The sequence below is a fragment of the Hermetia illucens genome, chromosome 1 (assembly GCF_905115235.1).
Source record: "Hermetia illucens chromosome 1, iHerIll2.2.curated.20191125, whole genome shotgun sequence".
Lineage (NCBI taxonomy): Eukaryota > Metazoa > Arthropoda > Insecta > Diptera > Stratiomyidae > Hermetia > Hermetia illucens.
In genome coordinates, this window is record NC_051849.1 from 190,871,217 (window position 1) to 190,898,771 (window position 27,555).

General features: G+C 45.2%; 2 protein-coding genes across 2 annotated transcripts; one reads left to right on the plus strand and one right to left on the minus strand.

Moving 5' to 3' along the window:
• Positions 1-73: 73 nt before the first annotated feature.
• LOC119657559 (UBX domain-containing protein 1) lies at positions 74-8,085 on the minus strand. Its single transcript, XM_038064520.1, has 3 exons — positions 7,905-8,085; positions 7,229-7,843; positions 74-591 (listed from the first exon to the last, which is right to left on the minus strand). Exons 1-3 carry the CDS (start codon positions 7,952-7,954, stop codon positions 255-257), a joined length of 1,002 nt encoding a protein of 333 aa, XP_037920448.1. The 5' UTR covers positions 7,955-8,085; the 3' UTR covers positions 74-254.
• Positions 8,086-13,974: 5,889 nt separating this feature from the next.
• Positions 13,975-25,528, plus strand: LOC119659174 (general vesicular transport factor p115). The gene is made up of 5 exons (XM_038067133.1): positions 13,975-14,171; positions 14,514-15,030; positions 22,646-23,763; positions 23,827-23,992; positions 24,105-25,528. The coding sequence occupies exons 1-5, from the start codon at positions 14,094-14,096 to the stop codon at positions 24,776-24,778; spliced, it is 2,553 nt and encodes an 850-aa protein (XP_037923061.1). The 5' UTR covers positions 13,975-14,093; the 3' UTR covers positions 24,779-25,528.
• Positions 25,529-27,555: the final 2,027 nt, after the last annotated feature.

Here is a 27,555-nt window from a genome sequence, read left to right on the forward strand (position 1 = left end):
GTTTGGGGGTTTTACATGCAATTCATCTCCTTGAGGACCAACGCTCTCCCAATACAAATAGAACACGGCGCAATTCACTTGCCTTAAGTCTCTCCACATATATTTTGTTTTATAGAAAAATTAAAAATGATTTATATTTCCTTTTAAAATACGAAATAATATTAAAAACAACAAATATTCTTCAACTCTCACGCTTTACTCTGATTAAGATTAATTTCCGTCTGTACCTACGAGCAAGTATCCGTAGAAGACCCCTAAACTGCTCTTGTGACGATGATGACGGCCGAAGGAACTAAGCCTAAAATTTCCAGCGGTTTCTCGAAATCCTCCTCCGTAAAGACTTTTCGTGGAAAAGATGTCATAAGGCCAAACGGCAAATCATTGCCCGATTTCATTTGTATGAAAACTTTCACGGCCGAAAGTTGCTCTTTAACACCAAAAGTTTCGGTAAGTGTTCGACCGTCTTGTAAGCGAATTTGTATGCGAGTGCTGGTGTATTCTTTCTTCACAGTTGAGTCGTTTGAAGTTGTTGATGATGTCGCCGGCGACTGAACGGGCTGTGTTGGTGGTTCTATTTGATGACCAGTTTCGCTGAAAGAAGCAGATGAAATTGAATGCACAGTTTTATCGAACAAAAACTGAAATCTCTGAACTAGAAAACATAGACAGACACCGGTACTTCAACTCAACTCAATTGATAAGAACCCATCCTGAGAATCAAAAAATTTATAAATTGTGACATTCCACAGATTCCAGTTGAGAGAAATTGGTCATTTCTCGGAGCGCCAGTTAGTTGGCATGCCTTGGATCAGTTAAGTAACACTCTGTTATCTCATGAAATGAGGACATCCACGCTTGTTCGATCGGGGCAGCGAAGTCCTACGGCCACAGTAACATCCTAGACGAAGTACCTCGCGAAATCTCAGCATTCCCCACAGACCCCACGCCACACGCAAGCTGAACTTCACGAGAAACTTTTTTGTGGACTCTCCAACCAGGGCAAAGTGGAAGTCCGGCGGCGTACTGCAAGGTTATGACTCAGTATTCTTTACTGATGGGTCAAAGATGGCCTGTAGAGCCGGCGCAGGTGTTTTCTCGAATAAACACAATGTATCCAAGTCGTATGGTCTCCCAGGTTTCGCTTGTATATTCGGAAGTACTGGCGATATTGGAAGTCTGGCAATGGCTGGAGCGAGATTCGTGCCTCAAGCGTAACATAGCCATTCTGACCGACAGCCAAGCGGCCAACATCTTTCAGGCTGGAGGCGCAGTGCAGAGACGCACTGAACCGCCTGGACGGCACGCTCAAGGTCACCCTCCTCTGGGTTTCCGGGCTTAGGAACATAGAGGAGAATGAGCGGGCTGACGGATCGGCCAGGCGAGGCTCTTGCTCTCGGCAGCCCTTCGGTGAATACAATCGCAGTCGGTGTTTCAAGTCTACTCGCACTACCTAGCAGCCATCGGCCTTAGATGGCGAAGGCTTACAAGCTGTGCCAAGTCAAGGAGAAGCCCGCTTACAACATTAACAGCCCGATCACAAAGGGTCCTGTGCCAGACGAGTGCAAATGCATTCAAGATTACGTAGGGAACCATGCCGCCAGGCTCAGCATACCCTCCAATTAGCATTGCCGAAGCTGCGGAGAAGGAAGGGAAACTCTCATTCACTTTTTCTGTGATTGCCCAAAACGGCGCACCACAGCGCTAATTGGGCTCCTCGGAGCGGCCACTGATACCTACCTACCTACCTTGTATGGTCACTTAATTCGTACTGAAGAACACTCTTGAACTAGAAAAGCAAATCCACAGAGACAATAATGTAATAACAAAAATTGAAAAAGGGAGATTGTATTTTTCACATACTGGAATGAAAAAAGGTCGGCATCGTTATAGGAAGAAAACCGATTGAGGCAGGGTGTTTTAGGGCCAATCCACAGAGAGTCACTCTTGGTCCTTGGTTCTGAAGGACGCACGCATTTGAAAATGATCTAGTCATTCTGTCACACAAGGGTGAAAAAGATAGATGGCCTAGATGTATCAAATGCCAACCTAATCTCCTCGTCATACTTCCTGTCTAATATCAAATAAAAACTCAATATCTACATGCGTATATGGCGGCCCTATGACTCATCAGTATCTTGAAATTTCACCATTTCGTGCCATTTACTCTCCTCTTATTAATACATCAAATGCCCGATCTTTTTTTCTGGGTAGGGTAGGTGAATGCATTTACGCACAGAGTGTTGAACTCCCGGTCCGGTACGTCGTCGGACTACCAACTAACACCTCCCCATGGTCAGAGAGCTAGCCTGGAACCTTTTGTCACATTACTTCGGGCTAGTCCCCGAACTCTCCCGCCTTGCGAAGGGAATTCTTTTCACCAACGGGAGGGGAGAGGAGGAAGAGAACTCAGTTCAAGGAACCCCTTACCATCCGACTCCTCCACCGGTCGAGCTCTATCTTCTTAGCGACGAGAAGGAAACACGGCTCCACCTATCAACACTCCTCAGCTTCTCCTCGACAATGTTGTCTGGAGAGAGATCCCCTGTGTTTAAATAGAACTGCTGACCAATCCCATCCCACCTTCCACAAGAAAAAAAGTGTGATGGGCGTCGTCCACAACTCCATTGCAAAACACATAATTGGAGATCGTGCCTCCCCAATATTGCGCAGGTAAGACCGACAACCTCCATGCCCACTTAAGAATTGGGTAAGGAAATAGTCAGTCTCACCATGCTTCTGATTTAGCCACGCACCTAAGTTGACGATGAGCCGCGCAGTCCATCTGCCTCCAGCTTCATTTTGCTAAGAGAGTTGCCACTCATCTAGGGTGCGTTGCCGTTCTTCACGAGCAGCCACCTACCTTGGTTCTTCTCCTTTGCGCTTGTATATGGCTTGACGCTCCTTAGCAAGAAAGGTGACAAACTCCCCCAATCACCATCACGACCGGTTCAAAGACAGTGCGGTACGCAGACGCCACCCGCAAAGCTCCCCATCTCTGTACTTGCTCGAAATGCTTACGATATACCTCCTTGCCAAGAGCGTCAGCCCATATCTCCGCGCCGTAGAGCAGAATGGACTGCGTTGAACTCATCAGGAGACGTCGCCCGCTAGATGCAGCATCCCCAATAGTTACCATTAGCCTACTTAACGCCGAAACTCCAGATGCAGCCTTGTTCGCTGCTGCTTTGATTTGCTCATCTTTAAGTCAAGAGTGAGCAAGGTACTTTATCGCTGGTTTTGACTCGATTATCGACTCGCCGAACGATGTGAAACGCAGGGTTGAGAATCTCCTTTTGTTCAAGATGACTACTTCGGTTTTTTCCAGCTCAAGGCTGAAACCGTGAGCAATCACCCATCCGCTTACCCGTGGCATCAATATGCCAAGTCTGCTTTGCGCTTGTTCATATCGAGTCTCAGCAGACTATCGTACAGAGCGTTCCAGAGTTCCGGCCCTAGGATGGATCCCTGTGCTACTCCCGCCGTGATTTCCATCCTCCTCTGACCCCTAGCGTCTCATAGAGCAGGGAGTGGTCTTTCAGATAATCCGTCAATATCCAGCTTGGCACGCGGAAAAATTTTTCTAATGTGCCTAGCGTATCTATCCATCTTACGGAATTGAAGGCATTTCTGACATCAAGAGCTATGAGCGGTCGAGATCGGCGACTGTGCGCCTCGATTCGATGATCTTCTGCTCGCTAGTAAAAGAAAATGTAAACACGGAGTTCTTCCAACTCCATCAGCCCATTTTGCATATTTTCGTGGACGTTTTTTTGAAGGAAGGTTTCACAGCTATCGCGCATTTCTTGATCAGTCTTTCCTCTTCAATGCAAGGACAGCCAACTGCACTCGAACTCAGCTTATATTCAATCCCAATGACTCTTTCCGGAACAGCAGCATTGCAGGGTGCTTTGGTAGCCGTCACCCATAGGGCTCGCTCCTAATAAACGCCAAAGTAACCACCTTGGCAGAGCTAGGCTTACAGCATCCCATCAACGTCATCGGTAAAAAGTTCTCGACGTCTACGGGGACCCCAGTGTGTCCCAACATGTATCGGTCACTGGCGCCAGCTACTGGGTCAGAAGTACTTATCCGGGCACCTAGAGGACCCTGTGGCGGCACATCGAAAGCGCGAACCTAGGCGGCCCAAAACTAAAGACTCCCGCGTTTGAGACAGTCAAACAGCAACCTGTTGAGGCAACACTACTGGTATTTCCTCAGTCAAATGCTCCCCTAGCTGTGTTCGCCGATGCCTCAGATACTGCGGTAGACGCCGCTCTGCACCAACGGGTGAATCAAATCTGGTAACCGTTGAGCTTCTTTTAAAACAGCTCAATCCAGCTTAACGCAATTACAGCGCCTACGATCGTGAACTACTCGTCGCGTACCTCGCTATAAAATAATTCCGTTTCTCCCTTGAGGGCAGGCCGTTCACTGTGTTCACGGACCACAAGCACCTTACATTCACGTTTAGACAAAAGCCCAACAAAGCGTCTCTCACCAACTTAGGCACTTGAGTTATATCAGCCACTACTTCTTTACTACTACTTACTACTACTACTACTACTTTACTTCTGATATCCAACATGTGTCTGGTAAAGACAATGTTGTTGCAGACACTTTTTCTCGAATTGCGAAGGACACAGTCCCCGCGTCGGTCAATTATACGGCAATCGCCGAGGCAAAAAAGCTAATCAGTTGGATTCTTCATATACTAGAGTGGAGAAAAACCCCCATATCGGTCGACCAGAAGTCTATTGAAGCAAAATGTCTTAGCGGCTGCCCACAGGGAAGGGTTCTCTCTCCACTGTTATGGCTCTTGGTAACCTGCTGTGGCTCCTGGAGGACAAAAAAGTCTTCGCGCAAGTATTTGCGGACGACCTAGCCGTAATAATTACCAGCAAGTTTCCGGACACAGTATGTGACCGCTTGAATGCAACTCTGCATGAAATCCACGGTTGGTGCCTCCGCAAAGAACTCACGGTGAACGCTAGGAACACTGGACTAGTTATGTTCACTAGGAACGTCAGGTGGGACAGCTATACGTTACCCACCTTGGCAGGGGCGGAAATCCAGCTGGCACAAACAGTCAAGTATAAAGGAGTACGTTTCGACTCCAATTTAAAGTGGAAGGACCATATCCATTGACAATATCAGAAATCCTGCAGATTGCTCTGGTGCTGTAGGAATGCGATAGGTAAAACCCGGAAACTTTCACCAAAACGGATACACTGGATGTATACATCCATAATAAAACCCATTTTGATGTGTGCATGCATCGTCTGGTGGCCGAGACTGAACTTTCCTAACAACAGGAAGCTGCTAACGCAGATTCAGTGGCTTGGTTGCCAAAGAATTACTGGAGGAATGAGTACTACGCCGACTGCGGCAATTGAAGCTATCCTAAATTTACCCCCAATTCACTTGGAGGTGAAACGGAAAGCAGCCAATGACGCATATAGGCTCGATACCATTGGAGCGTGGAAAGGCGGCCAATTACACGGCCATGCGTTTATCTGGAAATTCCTTGACAAACATCCGGTAGCCCTGATGACGACCGATCATATGATTTCCAGATTCGTCTTTAAAAAGGCATACACCAAGGCCATGAGTCTTTTCAGATTACAGACTTAATAATCTTCACCGACGGGTCAGGCGCAGGGGTGTTCTCGGGGAATCCGATTATAGAACTGGCCCGACCCCTAGGAAAAATGACGACCAAATTCCAGGCGGAGATATATGCTATTTCATTGGCAGCAGAAGAATGTCTACGATAAAAATGGAAGGGTCACACCACTAAACAGCAACAGTATATCAAGCCATTTGGTGTGGAGTTGTCATCAAGTGCTGCTGAACGAAACATTCCTGATGTGGGTACCGGGGTAATGAGGAGGCTGATAGACTGGCTCGCCGAGGATCTGGATCCACAATGGTGGGGCCAGAACCAGCTTTTGGAATCCGACCATCTACTGTCAAGTCTACTCTGAAGGGTGAAATTGCAAGGAATCTCGCAGCCGACTGGAGAAGTTTAGACTCTTGCCGGTAGGCGAAAATCCTTGTGAAAGAGCCTAGGGTGACTAGAGCGGTATCTTTGTTGTCCCTTAAGAAGTGGGTCATGAAGACCCTAATAGGGCTTTTAACGGGACACTGCTCCTTAAACTACGACATGGAAAAGTTTAGGGTGGTGGTTTCGGCTATGTGCAGCCAATGTGAGGAGGAGGAGGGGGAGACGGCCCTGCACTTTTTATGCAGCTGCCCGGCCTCCTCAGATCTCAAACGAAGACACCTTGGTAAGGTTTTCTTCAATGAAGAATCTGCACACTCTCTGCCTCTGGAGAATGTTCTCAGATTCCGTAAAGCCTGCGAACGCCGTAGGCAGGAAGCCGTTGAATATGTGATTTACGGGGATAGTACAATGGCCTGAGTGATCGGAGCTGTGGCTCCCCCAGTAAACTAAACTAACTATTGTTTGGGATAGTGAGGGATCCTAAGTCCACACCGATGCTGGACCGGACCAAATGGAGAACAACTTACTCTCACGCTTTCTGGTTCACGGATCCCTCGTCTGGGGCATGGCACCCAAGCAATTAAAAACAGGAAGCAAGGGCTTCGTGCAGGGCAGAGGCCATGCCCCAGACGACAGACAAACTCCCACGCACTTCGTAATCGTTCCCCTTTCTTAAGTAAAATATCTAATCAAAGTAAATTTTATTGATTAGGAAGGAATTTCCGTTTATAATTCTGCTGCGATCTTAGCTTTCACGCGCACATTAGTCTCCCCTAACTGACTCCCCCTTCATTTTCGAGTGATTCGGATTCTTAAAGGTTACATCACTTGAAAATCTTTGGGAAAATATTCCGCTTTGCTTAATCAGCCCTTTCTTATCTACTCCCAATCAACCTATGGAAGCTAAAAATGTTTTATTTATACTAAAATTCGCTATTTCGGCGTTTAAAAAGCCACGAGTTCATAAAAAAAACTCGTTCTCGGAAAGTTTATGTAATCAATTCCGGGGAAGCCCCTTTAAACGGCGAATTTTAGCCGCGAGTGAGATAATGCGCTCGTTGCTGAGCTCGAGCACTGTTATTTTCTGTACGTTCCAACTCGGCAGGAAATATAAATATTTGGTGCCTCTCCCAAGGGTTGATATCCTGTTTACCACTTTTCAAGAGGGTGTCAGACCATGCTTGAAGGATAATTTGCAAATAGTATAGAATTGTAGCTACTTACGCTGCTAAACGAGCCTTCCTAGCTGCTTTGTCCGCCTCGATTTGAGCCCTAACCCGATCCCGGGCAGCCTTTTCCTCTTCCTTCTCCCGCTTGCGTTGCTCCACGATTTTCTTCATTTCCATCTCCTCCATCTTCCTCTTGGCCTCAGTCATGTCCTTACCCGACTTTATACGTAACTTTTCCTTCTCAAGCGCGTCGCTGCGTTCCTGCTCCTCCCGCTCTGCTCGTTTCTTCTTCAACTTCTCCTCGATCAAGGCAAGTTGTGCTTTCTTCTCCTCCTCGGACAGCGGTTTCTTCTCCTCTGTTGATTCCGAGAAACTTGTGTGACCCGTCTTTGCCGCGTGGAACTCCATTTCGGCGCTGGTGACGAATAACTTGCTGCAGGCATCACAACGAAGGGATTTGGCCTCTTCCTTGGGAGCGCCAGACCCATTGTCTGAGGTCGATGCACCGGCATCGGAGGACTGAGAAGGTCCTTCGTCCGGAGATGCCTGGGCTGGATCACCGGCGACGGTTCGCTGTGGCTCGGAGGGAATGTCCTCGTCTGCATGCGCCAATAGCCACTCCATCGCCGGCTCGACGCCCTTGTTGTTAGTCACTTGAAGCGCTCGCTCGCTGGAATTATTACTTGTCAGCCGGCTACCTTTGATGAATTCAAGTCGAATAGAATACTTACGCCCGCGCCCTGTCGAAACCCATATCGATAAGCGTTTGAATAGACGACATCGAGGAGTATTTCCGTGTTTGGTAACTAAGTTAAAAGTTATTCGAGGAAATGAGAAGTAAACAGCAGAAAAACAGGTGAACTTCCCTTTCAGAGGAACGCGTTCTGAAAATGCAAGTTCAAATGACAGCTGTCAAATGGAGTGACAAGCTCTGAGAACTGTACTATCTACTTAAACTAATCCAACCAACTGTCAACATGAAATCCTACCTGGTTACAGCCGAGAACAAAATAAAAGATTGCCTATGAGATGGTCTGCAGCAATGAAATTCTGCAACAAATATTTGTGGTTTTTCATTTAAAAAGATTAGAGTCCTTATCATGTACCTCTAAATGGCAGAAGTTTCTCTGATAATTAGGAAATCCCCCTCGCGGACTTAGCTACTTGATAAAGTGGCGCGATTGGGAATTTTATTAATTTTTTTTTTATTCTTGCAATTAATGCAAAGCAAATTACCATTGGCGGTGGGTCAAGCAGTGGAGTATAAGCTGATGCGGAATATAGGTTTCTGAGAGCCAAACTATCTCTCTCTGAGGTTTACATTAGGCTCCCCAGAACCCAAACCTCTCGTGTAACAGTGGCAACGACATCCTGTACTATGTGCGCCTACTATTAACAACACACTGCACTAAACTTAGAAGGAGAAAAACACTTCCCAAAATCCAGGCTATCATGCAAACCGCACCCATTGGAAAGTTTGCAGTCAGAGGTAATTGGCGGTGTTCTAAAGGAGCCTCACTGATACCGCCTCAGTCAGTGAGCCTCAGTCAAGAAGGGAGAAGTTGAGAATTTAAGCAGTTTGCCCAAGCTCAATATTTACCTAGTCCGAAAACCAACCAACCAACAAAGGCCTCTACTCAAACAAAGCAAAAGTACGTCTGAGGTTAGCGTACGTCAGGACGAGGAGAGCCTTCAGCGTTACAAGCGCTAAATGGTATCTGTACTATAGAAAGAAAGTAGCCTGTCATCCTAAAAGGCCCTTAGGAAGGTTCAGAACAGACCTAAGCTAACAATAACAATAGGTAAGAAAAGGAGAACAGGGGAGATTAGCCCAGAAGAGGGAAATGCTTCAAAGAAACTAATATCCGAACCCAAGAGGGAGGCAAACCTCTATAAATCAGAGAAGTCAGGAAATTTGCCGTTAGCTATGGTAATGGCGTAAAGTGTATTTGACTGACTGTCCCTATGAAAGTGTTTCTGAAGCAAATACGCACTCGTGTGGAGATGAGCGGGGTGGAGCAAGGATCCCGTGTTCACTGGCATATGCTAGGCTTCATATTGGTAGACTAAACGATGGAGAACACTACAAAGTTCCCAGATTGCCAAGTTAGAAGGGAACAGAACTGTCGATATATGTTAGAGATGATATACCGGTGGCACACATGATGACAGTCTACCTTCGAAGCTAAAAAACTTTTGCGCCTTATCGTTCAAAATATAGATCCCCACTGGCGATTATGGAGAATTTTTAGAAGCGAGGAGGAGGGTGAAGGCAAACCCCTCGCGATCGATGACTGATCCCTAGAGACAATTAAATTCCCCAACTATCTCATCAATTACAGTCTTAGCAACATATCTATGCATGTGCATAAGAAGAAAAGAAAAAAACTTACTCCAGAGAACGCACTGGGTAGAAGGCCCACCGGGATCCCTGAAGGAATCACGAAAGGGCTGGGCCGAGCAGGGAAGTTTATCTGCTTAGTTGTTTAGGATATGTGGGATCCTAAGCCCATATCCACATGATGGTAGACCGGACAAAATGAGGAGCAACTTACTCCCACGTTTTTTGGTCCACGGATCCCTAGTTTGGGGCATTGCACCCAAGCATTCAAAAATCTTCAGACGCTGCCTCACCTCTACCCTGGGAGCAGCGTGACCGAAAGTGGCAACAAGTGCAAAAACGCTCCTTTATATCATCGCAAAAACGCGACAAGGTTGCGAATTATATTGAACTAAACCGCCAGTTGTAATGCTGAAACCATGAGCAACGTAAGGCTGAAACCATAAGCAGTCATACATTCGCTTACCCGTTGCACGAATATGCCAAGTCTGCTTTGCACCTCTTCAACAGTGGGGCACGTGCTGCAGAAGCCACTGTTGAACAGACGTCATCTGCATAACCAACCAGTCGCGACTCTTCTGGCATGTCGAGTCTTAGCAGACTATCGTAGGAAGCGTTTCAGAGGTTTGGAACTAGGATGGATACCTGCACTATTCACGAAGTGATCCCCATCCTCCTCTCTGCAGGAGAGCAGGAAGCGGCCTCTCAGATAATCCTTCAATATCTCTAAGAGACGGCTCGGCACGTAGAATGGGTTTTCCAATGTGCTTAGTATACCTATCCATCTTACGGAATTGGAGGTATTTTAGACATCAAGCATTATGAGGAACACTATCCGTTTAAATCCGCGGCTGTGTGCCTCGGTCCAAAGAACCGCATTCACGATCTCCATGACAGCGTACATCGTAGATCCCTCTGCTCGGAACCCGAACCGCTTTGAGGATAAGTCGCCAGCAGCACGGATCACTCCAACGAGTCTAGTCCTGATGATCTTTTCGAGCGCTTTTCCGGCGATGTCAAGCATACACAGCCGTCGGTACGAAGAGCAGCTTAAGATCTCGTTTTTCTTTGTTGATCAGCGCGAACCTCGCCACCTTCCAGCGACAAGAAAAATTCCCTCTTTCAGGCAAGTGTTAAACGCACCGAACGGCATGTGTGGCAGTTGACGGAATACCAGCTTATGAACTGTCCCCGGGATAGCATCAGAACCTGCGTCTTCTTATCTTGCATGATGAGAACTGGCTCTCCGAGTTTCTTAAAGGTGAAAAGGTGCGCTTGCCATGTCTGGGATCCCTTCAGGGCATGAAAGCTTCCCAGGTTATCGTTATCAGGTTCATTACTGAATTGCCTGTTTCAAGAGCTTTTATGAATCTTCCGATGTTCACCTTCTCGAAATTCTAACCACAGGGAGAGCGCCGGGCTTTTGCACGTCGACAGACAGCGTCAACCACTTCGAACGCGATGTAGTAGTCGTCACTTGCCGAGAAGTCTTCTAGAACTCGCCACCCACCCATCGACGGTGTCAGATATTCTGATTAAAAACTTACGTCAGGCATGCTTCTTTTGCAAGTTGAGCAACGGAACGTTGGCGTGAATCGGATGTTTAAAATTGCGAGTCCGGTTTTTGTCGCCATTTCCAGAATTCGTTTCCCTCTGGAGTCTGGATAAGGCATGCCCCATTTAAGGGTTTTAGCATTGAAGCCACACCTACCCGGGTTTGCCCTTCCATTCCCGAAACGGCGTCCTCCAGAGCATCGAGCCTATCCGGCAACGTCTCATTCTGCTTTAGGTAAACGCTAAGAAACGTTATTCCTGAAGACCGAATCCAGACACAGCCATTGCCTCGGCGTTGGGCAAGGCTCCGAAGTCGAATAACTTTCCGAACTCAGATGGCAGCCGTACCCGATAAGTCTAGATGCCATGAAGCCGGGTTCGTGTTCTGGTATTGCTCACTAATTAGTACTTGATCGTAATTGCGTAAGTAGTTGCACTCCTTTGCATATTAACTCGTAACATTTGGATCATGCTAGCCTAACCCTAGCCCTTTCCAGTTCCGCCTTGCAGACTGCATACCGCCCCAAAGACGCAGTGCCTGCAATGCTTTCACCAGGCGCGCCGCGATCCTCGCAGAGAGTGTGATTTTATTTTTCGTTGCAGGTCATCGATTGGCGACCTACCAGACCACATCTACGGCGTACTGTTCTCCTGTCGAGCCCCTGGCACCTGTAACAGCTTGTTGAGGTTACCTGCATCCGTACCCTGCATACTGCTCATCCAATTTGAATTTTCCCATTGTAAAGTAATTTCTTCGCGTATTGCTCGGCGACTTCCACCAAAGCGAGTTTTTAGTCTCGAGCAATTGCAGAAGTGATTCCTATGCAGGCATTGATTACCTCTGGACATTCACGCTTTATGGCCTCCTCCACTTCGACCTTTTCTGTGAGGTAATCATGCCAACGGATTCCTAGAAAGCAAATAGGCTGTAAACTAGAAAGAAGAGCCATCTCTCCCAATAGCCGCTTCACCGCTGCGCAGAACATTGTCGTCGGGTCCAATTCAACGAGGACTCGTTTGTTTTCCGTATGAAAGACACTTCTGCACTGTTTTGCTTTCCGCCGGTTTAATGAGCAGCGCCGATGGTTTGTCCCTCTTCGTTTCTTCTTCTTTTCTTTTAGTAATTTACCATTCGCAGCCTTCTAGTCTTAGGTCAGACAGTTTTCTGACGGCGTAGCGTGTTGTTTCCTTTTGCCCTCTTTTGCCTTCTGTTTTGTTTGGGCCTTCGAGACTACTTGGGCAAAGTCTTCTTCGGATGCATCTTCCTCTTTCCGCTCTTTCCCCAGTCGCTCAGATCTAGCAGTTTTGTCCGGGCTTTATACCAGAACAGGAACACTACGGGGTACTGGAGTTGATGTCCTTGCATCCATTGTTTTGTCGGGTGTTTCATACCTCGCTGCCTCTTTTGTTGAGTGTTGTGATGAGTGACGCATTTCCTTGGTGCACCCAAAGCAGTCAACTCCACCTCCTTCCTTGTTATTTCATCTATTTTTTAGTTTGTTGAGCAGGAGAGAGTATAAGGAACCCAGGGGATAAAGCCCCTGCCCCAGTTCCCTGAAGCCTGAATTCACGGACGGATCAGTGCTCGCTCGGGGCAACCCGGTCTACTAATACCGGCTCAATACAAACTTCCTGACCAGAGTTCCGAAGAGGCTGGTACGTCACAACTACTACCTTGGCAGAACTAGGGTCACATCACCCCATCGGCGTTCGCAGACAGCTAGCGACGACTACGAGGACTCCATGTGTGCCCCAACGTGTGCCGGTCATTCGCGATTCGTTCTTCACCGAGACGCTACTACCGAGGACGCAGGTATACTTCCAGCCAAGGAGTCAGAACTTACTGCAGTGCCTCGAGGACGTCATTCCTTGTATCGTGGGCGACCCGTTGATATAATATTCTCCTAGGACGCAGTGTGACTTCTCTTAACAAATATTGTTCCGAGTTATCACAATCTCGTTTGACGCCGGATTTTACCTAATACTAGCACTAGAGACCAAACATTTAGGCTCGGACGATCCTACATACTCAACAGACAATGGGGCGCTGGTAATGGTGGCCGGTTGTAGGTTAATGAAAGAATCCGTTGAGAACTGCCCGCAACATCGACCAGGTATGCCGAATGGTATATTTCTGCTACATCAATAATATATGCGAAGCGACGCGTCTTGTCAACTAATAGCACGTCCGGCTTGTGGTGTGGGGTATGGCAATCAGTTTGAACTTGTCGGTCCCAATACATGCTGTAAGCAGAACTGTCAATTAATGCCTGCAGCTCATACCGGTAAACTGGACATGTTCTGGTGATCAGCCAATACTTGTACGCAAGGTTTTGGTGAATCACCTTATGGTACATACGAATTATGACTGTTCGTGTGTTACACGTGTCCCATAACAGTGCAGCCAGAAATGAGATGGTCCAACGTCTCTAACGTCGAACCACACATTCTGGCCTTATTCGCCAGCTCTTTGCTGTAAAAATAAGCACGACGTATCGGTTCGTATTGGCAGTGACGTTGTGCCTCCAAATATCACGCAAAACATATCTACTATTCGCAACAGACTTATTACGAAACCATACCCTCAGCAAAACTAACGGGGACTCAACGAATCACCCTGTAAGATGCCTCCCCTGAGATGAATGTACTAATAACCCATGACTGTCGACAAAAACTTTGTTAGTTTCGGATCAATATAGTAAATTTGGATTAATGCGGTATCATTCATGTTATTAAATATTGCTAGAATATTGCGCTTTTGATTGAAAACGGAACTTAACAATTACAATGCAATTGCATAACTCTACGAACCCTGTTCCCCAACAGTTAAAAAATACCCCCCAAAATGAAGTACGTGCACCAGATAATGCAGTTTCACTACATGCATCTGTCAGTCAAGTCACAAACATTTGACGTGTACAAATGTCAACATCGGCAATCCCAATTGGGTCGATTGTGTCTGTTTGTGCCGATGCCATCTCAGAGTTTCCCAGTCATTTTTCTATGAAAATCCACTGACGGCGCGATGGATTTCCTCAAGAGTGGTTTGAAAACTGTCCTCGGCGCTCCGGAGCCCGGCCAGCAGCCAACTGGAGCGGAAACGGTAAGAGAATTTGTGCAATATTCCATTACATCATGAACCCATTCCGTCCCCTACAATCGTAAAAACTCTGAATTTTGGGGCAACTGTCTGTCCTGTCGCGCCAATAACTCCGTCTATTTGCAGCCGAAAATACGTCTGAACCCAAGGGTGAAGGTCGTTACTGCGGCACGACTTCTATTGTCATCGTCAATTAAAAATAAACCGCTCCGACGTGCAAGCGGAGACCGTATTTTTAGTAAATAATTTTGTCGTAAAACGTATTTTCGGCACACTCATCCAATCGACACTTATTTGAATCAATCAGAGAGAATTCACTACGTATTTGATGTCGTTTTATTTCAGGTTGAACGCTTGGTGGAGCGCGTAAATTCCTCGACGCTTCTTGATGACCGGCGAGATGCCTGCCGGGCGCTGAAAGCCTTATCACGAAAATATCGGATAGAAGTGGGTGCCCAGGGCATGTCAGCGTTAATTCAAGTGTTGCAGATGGACAGAGCCGATTGCGAGATCATCAGTTATGCATTGGACACGCTTTGTCAGATTGTGACGCCAGAACAATTTGACGAGGAGGCTGACAACCCAACTGTGTCGGTGAATGTTGGCGAGCAATTCACCGAGATGTTCTTGAAAAACTCTGAAAATGTTACATTGGTGCTGGGATACTTGGAGGAATACGATTTTAGGGTGCGTTGGTCAGCTATCAAGCTGCTAACGACACTATTAGCGAATAAGACGAAAGATATTCAGGAAATTGTTCTTGTCAGTCCGATGGCAGTCTCGAAACTGATGGATCTGCTGATCGACAGTCGCGAAGTGATAAGGAACGATGCCTTGCTATTGCTAATACAGTTGACGAAAGGTAAATGATATGCTTACTAATTTGTTATTTCCAAAAGCCTTGGAATCATATGTATCGTAGATAGTGAGATTCTGAGGCTGATTTTATAGGAATGAGAGCAGCGGAAGTTTTACATTGCTTCAGATTCGAATTAAGAACCTACAAACCAAATTAGAATCTGATTGTGATGACTTCCTGGACCCAAAAGTTAAAATTGCTATTCCTTACACGCTTGGCTTTCCTTGAAAAGGTCTAATCCGGCAAAGAAATGCTAGGTTAGACGAATATTTTGGAACTATGTCCGCTCCCAGAGTTAGTGAGGAGCCAACTGAATTTCAGATAGACTTTATCCATAGCCTTTTTTAAGAAAAAGCTTGATTTGAACAATTTTGAAAGCGTTGATATCATAGTATTTGTTGCTTTCGTCGAACCTACTCCTCGATTTCATGTTTGGGTATTTACGTATTCATTGTAAATTTAGAACTCCTTTCCAGCCTCCTTCATAATAAGGCCACGAATAGAAGTCACTTCGATAGAATTGACATAAGATGTCTCTTCGGTAAGTTTCTTTGGAGTGACTCAGTCACTGAAGATACTCTCAACGCTTTGATTAGGGCAACTGCTAGGCCAAAGACGATCCCAACTCTACTTGAGAAAAGAGATAATGATTCCCCTTTGAGTTGGGAATTAAAGCCGGGGTACATTTGGCATAACCGCGCGGACGGACGGCCAGCACAACCTGTCAAATTTATTTCATATAATGGAATTGTATAGTGCAATGTACAATACCGCTCTCGCGTTCATAAGAAAATGTGAAAAATTAAAATTTTCCGACATCGACAGAAAGATACGGTGTCGTGGCAGTTTTTTTTTTTAAGTTTATGTCATTCTCGGTTAAACCGCAGAGTTAAGAATTCATTTAAACAGTTCCCTGCTTGTCGTAAAAGGGATAGAAATCCGTGAATTCGCAGTCCAATTTCAATTCTGCTTCTTTTTCTTCAGCCTTTGTCCCGTTCACAAGTGGGATCGGCTCGTCGTGATCGGTTTCGCCATCTTATTCTATCAAATGCCTGATATGGATGCAATCGTGAGGCTTTTAAATCCCCATCCAGCGTATCAAGCCACCGTTGTTTCGGCCTGCCTTTTGGTCGTTTACCATCGACTTCGATGTTCAGATCAATCTTGGCACGTAAATTCTCGTTGGCACGAATTACGTGACCAAACCATCGAAGACGTCTCTCTCAAAGTTTTTGCACGATCGATGCAACCCCATATCCGTCGCGGATATCCTCATTTCGGATGTGATCAAAACGTGTCACGCCACTAGTCCAACGCAACATCTTCGTCTCCATTACCGCAAGACGCCGTTCATTGCCTCTTATAATTGGTCAACACTCAGAACCATAGAGGGCGACAGGACGGACGACATTCCGGTGGTCGTTGATACGTCGATCACAAAGAACACCAGTTGTGGAACGCTACTTCATTCAGGTTGCTTTAATGCGTAAAGCAATTTCATAACGCAATTTTCCAAATCGCTCAGTTCTAGTCAGGGCCGCTAACAGAACTAAGCGATTTAAATATCTCGAGTCAATGCTATCAGCCAATGAAGAACTGCGTTATGCTCCGCGTATAGGGAAACACAAAAGCGTTTATACCTGAAGAGTCAAGTTTCTGGTTTCCCGACTTGGTTTCATTTATTCACTTTGTCTTGATCAGTTTTGAATGATTCTTCTTTTTCAGTAGCATATGCTACTTGATTGCAAAAAAAAAACAAAAGCGCAACCGATTTCCGAATGGCGTGAACTGCCATCACAACGCAGTGGGTAAACTTCCCGCAGGCTTAAGATTTCATTTAAATTATTCTCTGCTTGTCGTAAAATCAATGAAATTCCGTGGGTTTGCAACCCAATTTCGATTACCCTTCCTGCTAATGAAACGTTATTGACGCTTCAAAATAAGGGTAAAATTATTCGTTACGACCAGAATGAGGAGCATTGCAATAGTACAGTGCTACGCGCTAATGGAGACTTTCTATATAGGGGGAAAGGAGCCTTGCTATGGCTGACTTTACGCAATCCATATTTCATCAGTCTGGCGTCAGTCAGAATGACAAAATTATAACAAACTGATCGTCTTGGGCATTTTTATGGCAATGATTGATGAACTGATGAATATTTAAATTTTTAAATAAAATCTGTCAGTCTGGTTAAAATAATTGAGTGTAGTGCTGTTGTCATTGTGTTGTTAAGCGAAACATGATTTCTGAAGCAAACAACAAAAATGGTTTTTTGTCGTCTTATTTATACTGAGCACGTCAGTTTTTCATCAGTCCATTTTTGATGGATTGACTTATGACCGACTGAGGAAATGCTGGTCGTGTAAGGTCAACCTATAAGCAACTGATTGCAGTCCAAGCGGGGCTTTTAAGGTGGCAATGCAATCTTGATATTTGATATGAATTCCACGGTGAACTCTGACAACATCCTGGGTGAATTTGTGATGCGGAAAAGACAGCAATAATGGTGAGAGGCCTGTGGCTTTCTGCAATTTCCACAGCCTCGTCATTGGTGGCATTTTGTTCAAGCACAAAACTCGCGCTAAAGTCAGTTTAGTTTTAACTAGTCGGCAGCGAATAAGCATTCAATTTACGACTAACACTGATTTTATAATCTGTCTCCTAGATGTGCCTAATAAGAGGGACACTGATTGAGAAATTTTGGGGGAGAATCGGTGAACGCCAGGGTTTGATAGATCAATTGTTCGCAGCGAGTGGTGGCGAGCGTGACACGTCCGAACTCCAATATCGTGACAAATCACGGTTAGTGCATCATATTGAATATTGTGAAAATTGAATTTTATTATTATTGCACTGTTCAGAAAAGCCGCAAAGCTGCCGCAAATAATACCAATTTCAAAACAGTATATTACGTCATAAAAGAATTTTCAAGTGGTCACACGTTTTTCGATGATCTGTAAGGGATGTTAACGGTCGGCTTCTCAACTTAAGTGATGGAAAGACGCATTTTTCTTGGGAGAAATAGCACTGTAATACTGGATACGGACTGCTGTCAATGAGCCCAAGCGATGGAAGGCGATCGGGCTTGACGGTCTCTTCGGTCAATTCTTCACAGTAACTTCGGCAGAGCTGATACTTTCACTTAACCAGGAATCTTGGGAATCCGAGATCTTTCCAAGTGAACATACGAAGGAGATGGTCGTAGATTTTCTAAAAGGGGCATGCTCGGAAAGTCTGGAAGGGGTTGAAATGTATTTCGGCGAAACGCGAATGATGTTACGTAGGCGTGTTTAATACGCTATGCCCCATCAAGGGGTAAATGGAAACCAGCCAAAAAAACAGGAAATCATAAGATTAGCGGATTGGCAAGTATGGTAGGTAGGTAGGTATCAGTGGCTGTTCCGGGAAGCCCAATTAGCGCAATGGTACGCCGTTTTGATGCCACAAACTTCTAAGAGCGTGACTGCTGTTATGAGAGCAGGGAGGCAGAGCCCAGTCGGCTCAGATCTTCAGAGCCAGCTCGTAGCATTCACGAAGGAAAACAGCTCTCCCACCCTGCAGCTAGAAATCTCTCTGGGGTCCCCAAAGAATGGTTTACCCAGTGTCCGTAGCCTGACTAAACTAGAGCTAGGCAATCGCAGAGGAAGTGCCTGAGGGTTCCCCCCTCTCCGTAGCTTGGGCAATGCGAATTGTAGGGTATGCCGAGCCAGTGCCCCGTGCAGACCACCGTAATCTTGTATGCCTTTGCACGTGTCTGCCACAGGAGCTCTCGTGATCGGGTTATGTTATAAGCCAAATCCTCCTTGAATTGGCACCGGTGGTAAACCTTCGCTATCGGCTGCTAAGTAGTGCGAGTAGATTCCGCTCCTAACAGTCGTCAACGGGACACCGACTGTACTCGCCGGAGGACTGCCAAGAACAGAGCGGCGCCTGGCCAATCCCATCTCTATTCCTATGCCCGGGAATTCAAAAGATGCATATGCCTATGCCCGCGTTTGTGCACTACCCCACCAGCCTAGAGGATGTTGTCGCTAAGTACAAGGCCTTAATGGCCGCTTGACTGTCGGTGAGAATGGCTATGTTACGCTTGGGGCTCGGCACTTCCGCTTGGAATACACTGACGAAATCTGGGAGACCATACGATTTGAATACACTGTGTGCATTCCAGAAAACCCCCGTACTCCACAAACCATCTCTGATCCATCGGTGTCATAATTTGCAATACCCCACCGGTCCTCTACTCTGCCCTGATTGAAGCCTACAGCAAAGTTTCTCGTGAAGTTCAAATTGCATGTGGTATAGTCTGTGGGAAATGCCTAGATTTCTGAGGTCTATGCCGAGTCTGCATTTTGCGGCCCACAGACACACCTTTCGGAACGTCCCTTCCATGATGTCGCTCATAATGGACGGAAACATCCCTGACACTAATATCGCCATACCTGGCATACGCCACTATCTTCACCATGATGCTGTCCATATTCGTTAACTTTCGTCCATCACTATCAACCAGAGTACCGGAGAGATTACGCCACCCGGGGGCGTGCCTCTGTTCACAGCTCTGGTGAAGTGGTTGCCTCCCAGATCCAAGGCTTCCTTGATGGCGTTGGTACTAATTTTGTTCAATGCTCCCTCTATATACAAGTAGGCAGCTAGGGTATACTGCTTGTACTGTAGTGACCTCTTCCTAATCGCCCTTAAGTGAATATCCAGGCTGAGCCTGATTGGCCGCACTTGCCCGCTTTCGGTATGAAAACTACTCGTGCGCGTCTCCAGGAGTGTAGTACGTATCCTAAAGAGGTACAGCTCCGGTAAATCTCAACAAGCCACGGCACAACCCTTTCTTGCTGCTTCTGTAGCATGACTGGCATTATGCCATCAGAGCCTGGAGATTTATATGCGGAGAAGCTGTTTATAGCGCAGCCGAACTTATCCTCGGGTAATTACCAATTTGATAGTCTCGCACGGCTGGAGTGGCCGCAAATCCTCTAAGACTCTTAGTCCTCCTGGTGAAAGAGTGCATCTGAACCAGCAGCTCCAAGGTTTCACCAGAAGATTCTGTCCAGGAGTCAGTCTTTTTAAGAAAGGATGAGCCCCAATGTTCATTGGACAGAATCTTACTGAGCCTCGCGGATTCGCTGGTGTTTTCGATGTACTGACTATAGTCCAATCAAGACCGCCTCTTGGCAGTCTTGATGGCCGACTTGTAATTTTTCAGGCTGCCAATATTTACGCCTGTAGCAGATGTTGAAAATTTCCCTGGTCATGTGTTACCATAATAATAATTGATAATAATTTCTTAAAGAAACTCACCAGTTGTGCTACTGCGTCAAAATAGCAATCCCGCACTCTGACAAGCGTTATCTTAGAACCCCTTTGTCTATGTAATTGTTCAAGAACTGGGGCGCAATAAAGGAGATACACTTCCATACTTCCGCAGGTCTTTTAGAAGGAGTTTTCGAAGTGTGTCCCATTCCTGATAGGGTCTCCGATTCCAGTCGTTCACATTTAGTTGCACTAGGTGTTTTATTGTTTCCAGCCTGTGCTGTTCGGCAGGCTCCTTCGGCCTTTGTGTTACTTTGTTCGATGGTGTTTTTCAGTTTTGTGTTCCAGAAAGCATTTTTCTCAATAGGATATACTTCCTTACACCGGATGGACTACCGTTCATGACGATTTCCCTCTAGTTTGTATTTCTGCTACCATGTTCAGTAGGCTAGAGTAGGAATTCCGTCTAACAAGGAGCTGCAGAAGAGTTTTTGGACACTCCATTGTCTTAAGCGCTCCAAGTTTGGTTCGGTCCTGCTCTCATACGCCGATGGACCTCTGTAAATACATTTTCACTAAAGAATGGACGCCCGATACCAAGAGCTCCACCATATTTACCCCCGTGTCATTCTTTCATCAGCACGCGACGCATTACACTTTTGGCTGGAGATTACTTGCCGCTTAGCTTCAAGAGAACCCCTATTAAGCTTTATTATCGCTGCAAAGGGAAAGCATGTGAAAATTTCGTCGTCGTCTTCCTGGTCGTGCAACGCCTACTGGACGAACGTTACCGCGTTTAATCACTCGACTTGAATAGACTGGATTAACAAAGGATCTACTACAGAGTAGAAGACCTCGAAATGCTCGTTCTACCAAAATTTCTGGTGCTTAAGATATGGTAGAAGGGGCAGCAACATTAACTAGATGATGATGCGGCACAATTGAGCTACTCACGTCATGTCTATGCAGCCAATTTTGAATAAGGACTTGAAGATATTGAGGATCCCCACATGGTAATGATGAAGAGCCCCTACATTATTGTTACTGTATGGTGTGGAGTCCCACTGCATCTGTCATCGGTTCGTTCTTTTTTTAGAAAAATTGAGACCAAATAATAACTGTGAATGGTAAGCGGCACGTAACCATGATCGAACATAATGCGCATCCTAACGTCGGCGTTCTCCGCCCTTTTGATATAGGATTTTTTTTTTGGTTCTGAATTTCAGAGAATCATTAAACACTGTCAAATTTGAGAAAAGCCAATTCAAGAAGAAGAGGTTTTAAAAAAAAGTTCGTCCTATCACGAGCTGCGAAACTGGCATTCGCTCCTTGATTGTCAGGGTCGGCTACAAAATGCAGTCATTGCTAACGACTATAAGCATTCAATTCTGTTACCGAGAGATCATCATACTACTCATCTAGTTATACTGGACGCACATCGAAGTACTTTCAATAACTGTATTTCTACGGTTCGGAACTGAGAATGTGATATTGAATCCTCAACAATCAAAAGGTGATACTTAACAAGCTGAATTCTAAGGGACAAATCCTCGTAATCGTTCAGTACCTTAATCAACAGACGACACAGGTTCTTAGCGCAAACTTGTTTTTCAAGGATTGATAATACCGGACCGTAACAGATCAAACTACTCCATCGTCACCAGGGTGGACACCGCAGACACGTCCTGGCCATTTCGTCGGAGTCATTTTTCTTTCCCTAACTAGTATCAACTGGCGAGACTTTATACTAGGGCTTTCCGTTCTACTTAGTTTGTACCTGTAAATGGTGTAGATAATCCTGAAACCAATTCCTCCAAAACGTCTTATGTATCAAAGTTCGTAAAAAATATTATTTCAATCACAATCCAAATTTTCCATCGCCCAAGTGAATATCTCTGCAGTTTCTTTAGGGTATATCAAAATACAATTTCGTAAAACAACACTTGTCTATCCTCTTACGTCTTATTACACATAAAATTCCATTTTCTCAAAATCACTCATATACAGGATAATAATAGGCGAGTTTTTTGTAAAAACTCGTTTTTTGTCATCTTTTTTTCGTGAAACCTTGATACTTCTGAATCATCATCCGCATTTTCCCTTTAAAGTAGTGTATCACCCACTTAACGACAAATATCCATAGCTTCTTGGAGTATTGAGCCATATTTATAAACAGTCTCAGGGTCCCTCCACAATTTCCAAGGAGAACTTCTAGCGTATGCATACATTGGCTTCAGAATACCGTAACAAGAAAGATGTTTTCATCTCGAGAGCAAATGTATTGCAAATGAAAAATAACAAGAGTTTATCAGTTTCCAAACATAATTTGATATAAACCCTTTCATTTATTTCCAGGAAATGCCAACATTCAAAAAATTGTCGCTTTTGAAAATGCCTTTGACCGTCTCTTCGATGTAGTTCGCGATGAAGGTTGTTCCGATGGCGGAATTATCGTCGAGGATTGCCTTATTTTAATGTTAAATCTCCTTAAAAACAACTCTAGCAACCAACAGTTCTTCAAAGAAGGTTCATATATCCAACGTCTAGCTCCAATGTTCACCATTGCCCCGGAGACGGAGGAAAATGGATGGACGCCTCAGAAAGTATCCAATATGCATTGCATGCTACAAGTTGTGCGTGCTCTAGTCAGCCCCAGTAACCAACTTCAAATAATTTCATCGTGCCAGAAAACCATGCGAACTTGTGGCCTATTAGAAGCACTTTGTAATATGTTGATGGGCAGTGGAGTGCCAGCTGATATATTGACCGAGACAATAAATACTGTGGGCGAAGTTATAAGAGGAGATTTGAGCAATCAAGAATACTTAAGTACAGTTATGGCACCAAGCAACCCTCCACGACCAGCAATTGTAGTTCTGTTGATGTCAATGGTGAATGAGAAACAACCGTTGTCACTTCGGTGCGCCGTGCTGTACTGTTTTCAGTGCTTCCAATACCGGAATGAAGTCGGACAAGCTTCGCTGGTACAGACTCTTCTCCCTTCAAGCTCAGAAGTATCGTCTCTGACAGCGGGGCAATTACTTTGTGGCGGTCTATTCAGCACAGACTCCTTAGCCAACTGGCTCTCTGCTGTTGCACTTATGCACGCTTTGATAGAAAACCCAGCACAAAAGGAACAATTATTACGTGTTTTGCTAGCAACTTCTGTCGGTAGCCCACCTGTATCATTACTACAACAATGCACAACACTTCTCCAGCAAAGTAACTACAAACTACAAAGTAAAGTCGGAATATTGATGCTACTCAGTACGTGGCTAAGTCATTGCCAAGTATGTGTGAAAGCATTCCTATCCACCCCAAGCAGCGTGGCATATTTGATTGCCCAAGTCAGTGCCAATGAACACGATGAGAACGAGTACCTCATACAAGGACTCTGTAGTTTCCTTATGGGCATTTGCATTCAATTCAACGATAATTCATTACAAAACAACAAAAGGGAGGACTTATGCCAGGTACGGTGGAATTATGGTTGACGGTTGGTTTGAAATACTAAAACTGCATGTTTTTTTGTTCAGCTAATTGTGAAACGAATCGGTTTGGAAATGTTCACAGCGAAACTCGGCGATGTCTCGAAACACGAAGCATACAGCCGGGCAGCAAAACAGCCACAAATACGGGCCAAGTCTGCATCTGAGTTACTGCTGGACTATGAGTTTTGCAAATTGTTTAAAGCTTTGGAATGTAAGTTATTTGTTTTCTAGGTTTTAGGACTACATTTGATAATTAGCTAAGGACAATATCCTTAAATTGGTGAAAAGCTGACAGATATATCTTTTGTCTCCTCATTTTCAAGCTGTTATAACAAAGACAGTAAACGGATATGACGTCAACGGACCGAATTTAACAGAACTCACTCTCAGCAGTGAGGCTTCAGACCTCGTTAGTCAATACAAGGACATAATCCGCGAACAGGACAATAAAATGAATGATATGAAACAGAAGATCGCAGCTCTAGAAGTCCAAAACGAGACCATTCAGCGTCAGCTAACTGACGCTTTAACTGCAAACTCCCAACTCACCGATCAGAATATCCTCCTCAAAGCGCAACTAACAGCAGCTGCCGGCGCTGGTGCTGCTGCTGCAAGTGCTAGCGCAGAACCCGAACCGGCAAACCCCACAACATCGGAGCCACATGTTGCTCTCAACACCCAGATTAGCTTCTACCAATCTGAGAATGCTCGGTTATTAGAAGAGATTGAAGCTTTAAAAATTAGCCTCCACGACAAGTCACGAAACTCTTCAAGTGTCGTTGAAGAATTCGAACACCTAAAAAAGGATCAAGAGGATCTTCTTGAACTGCTAACAGATCAGGAGAAGAAAATTCTAAAATATAAGCAGATTCTTCAAAACCTCGGTGAAAATGTAGATACGGAAGATGAACTGGACGACGAGGATTTCATGGAGCGACGCGAAACCACCAGCACATCACTTACTTCCACAGATGATCATCCAAGATCTGAAAGCTAAAGGACGGAGAAAGTTACAATCGCTGGGTATCGATTGAGTTTTTATATGTATATTGTGTTTTATTGAATTTATATTATTTGATATTGTTATTCGTTCTATTCGGAAGCAGAAATATTTGCAGGAATAACGTTAAAGCATGTAAGTACACACGGTTAGAATTTCCACATAGGGTTTTTAGCTCCTCGTTTACTCGAAGAAACTGTTTGGAAAGTCTTGCATTTGTTAGTTGTGACAGACGAATATCCACTCATTGTACAAGTCAAGAGATTTCTAGGCAAAATTAAAGTCGCAATGCACGTCTAGTCTACATCGTTGGATGAATAAAGTATGAATACGTCCCAAGATTCAATTTTTTGTTAAAGCACTAAACTTTAAATAAATCAATGCATCTAAAAACCAATTCTACTCATTGTTTTGGAAAAGTATTTAATTGTGGTGTGAGCTGCAGAAGGGTCTTTATTTATTCTAAATTAAATTTTCTAAATGACAAGAAGACTGTTTTGATTTTAAGATACTTTCTCTGAGATTGAATTAACGAAAGAGCATCGAGATAGTTGCGAGTGCATAGCTGATTTCTTTTCTATCAAACAAATTCAGGATTTATCACTTAAGTAGAGTAAAATTCAGTAAATATAAGAACGTACAACTTCGTCTGTCGGCACTTTAAATTGGTTTGTCCTAAATGTCAACATTTGGCTCTTTTTTGTCGAAAATGTAAATATTTCTCAATAAAGGATGCTTTAGTGGAAACTGGAATTTGTTTTTATTGCTGCGATTACAGGCTGGGTGTTCCATAGAACCGACTTGGCCTGCTGAAATCTTCGTTTTTACTCTTCTTGGTAGTGTGGGCGCATCCTCCAACTGAGCAACGTGTAACTTGGGTCCTCCCATCTGTTTAGTGACTTTTTGGGGGCAAATTGACTATACCATATATTACAGCGGCCACCCAATAAACGACCTTCTCGCAGTATCGCTAGGCACTCTGTTCGGCTTGAGGTCATCGCGGAAACTGGTGACCGAAAGTCGATGGGGGCAGAGGCGACGGCACCAAAAACACGACGCCGCACTGCAGGCAACAGTTTCAGCACTCGCCGAAGCACTCTCCTCTACCGTCCAGCTGAAGTTTCCGTTGAGGTTCGAGACGATTTCTAAAGAACGTGTCTAGAATTCTCGGCAATGGATCCTTTGCATAGACCAGGTATTCCCAGGCTCTATACATCTCCACCAACTCCGAGACTTTTATCTCAAATCAATGATAAGATTGCATCTCGGCTGTGTGCTGATATGTCACTTCTGCAACTACAGTCAGTTGTGTATTGTGGTGCAGTTACGGCCGTCAGATTGCACGGTCAGAAGATTCGTTCTCGCGTTATTGGTTTAAATGACCGAAGAGATTCACTTAGGCAGGACATTGCTAAACTGATTCAGATCAGCGCTGGCAATGCTAGCAGACGGGTCAGAAATAAAGTGCAGAGGGTTTACAGAGACTATGCCATTCCCAATGAAACACCCGTAGTTGAAATTCTGGACACACTTAAACAGAAACTTTCTGTCATATACAGTTGGCGAAAGTCACTCCAAACGTGTCCAGAATGCAACTTACGCAAGGAACCAGCGGTGTTTTTTTTAGATAATGCAACGAATCCAAACAGAGCGTCCAGACAGTACAGTTTTCGGTAAAGGGATCGAGAGAATATTGAGGTGGGCTTCGGGGGTTCCGGATTGCTCAAGTGGCTAGAGCGCTGGGCTATCGTAGCGAAAGGTCGCGGTTTAAATTTCACTGGTGGAAGGGAGACTTGCTATCGTAACTAGATGTCGGATATCAGTAGACTCAGCTGCGAATGAGTGCCTGAGTCAAATCATGGTAATAATCTCGGGCGAGCGCAATGCTGACCACATTGCCTCCTACAGTATACTGTAGTGTACGGTTACGGTCTAAAATGAAGGATCAGCGCCGATGGCACCCGCCATGTCAATACGCGTGGCATGAATTTTGCGGATGTTACCGAAGAGCAAGTTCCACGAGCCATATAGCTCGATGAACTGGAGGGGCCCTAGTCTGAATCGGGTGCAGAATTTCTGGTATAAGAAATTTACCAGCGTACACAGTCGGTTGGCACATAGCATAAATCAGGTCATTGTAGGCCGGAGGAATTTCGCCAGAAGAACTACACCATCTGTCGAACACCATAGCAACAAAGAAGGACAACCTGTTGATAGGCTGCGACGCATACGCTTTCGGGCAGCTCGGAAATCAACAAGAAAGGTGAGTCATTCTTGATTTTATTATTACTTCAGACCTATCGGTGTGTAACAGGGGCAGTACACCAACCTTCCATTTCCCTAGCTCGGAGAACTATGACAGTTGGGAGGAGGACCTTGATATCATCCTAATTTACGACAATGGGATTTTTAGGGTGGAGAACTGGAGAGTGTCTGATCAGAGATCATTCTCGGATCACAGTTGGATTATTTTCAGTCTAGACCTCGCCGACAGACTTGTCAGAAAATTGAAAACACCAGTGAATCCGCGAGGCTCAGTAAGATTCTCTCCAAGGAACATAAGAGCCCATCTTTTCTTAAAAAATCGGAAGGCTCCTGGACGGAATCTTCTTGTTAAACCTTGGAGCTGCTGGTTCAAACGCACTTCCCACCAGCGCGGAGGATTGTGAGTCCGAACCTTGCTTGGAGGGTTTACGACCACCCCAGCTGTGCGAGACTATCAAATCGGTAATTACCGAGGATAAGTTCGGCTGGGATATAAACAGCTTCTCCGC

Coding starts and splice junctions, on each gene's coding strand:
- LOC119659174 (XM_038067133.1), top strand. CDS start 14,094: ATGGATTTCCTCAAGAGTGGTTTGAAAACTGTCCTCGGCGCTCCGGAG. Junction 15,031..22,645: donor GCTAATACAGTTGACGAAAG/GTAAATGATATG, acceptor ATTTATTTCCAG/GAAATGCCAACATTCAAAAA. Junction 23,993..24,104: donor ATTGTTTAAAGCTTTGGAAT/GTAAGTTATTTG, acceptor CTCATTTTCAAG/CTGTTATAACAAAGACAGTA.
- LOC119657559 (XM_038064520.1), bottom strand. CDS start 7,954: ATGTCGTCTATTCAAACGCTTATCGATATGGGTTTCGACAGGGCGCGG. Junction 7,844..7,904: donor GGTTTCGACAGGGCGCGGGC/GTAAGTATTCTA, acceptor TAATAATTCCAG/CGAGCGAGCGCTTCAAGTGA. Junction 592..7,228: donor AGGAAGGCTCGTTTAGCAGC/GTAAGTAGCTAC, acceptor TGCTTCTTTCAG/CGAAACTGGTCATCAAATAG.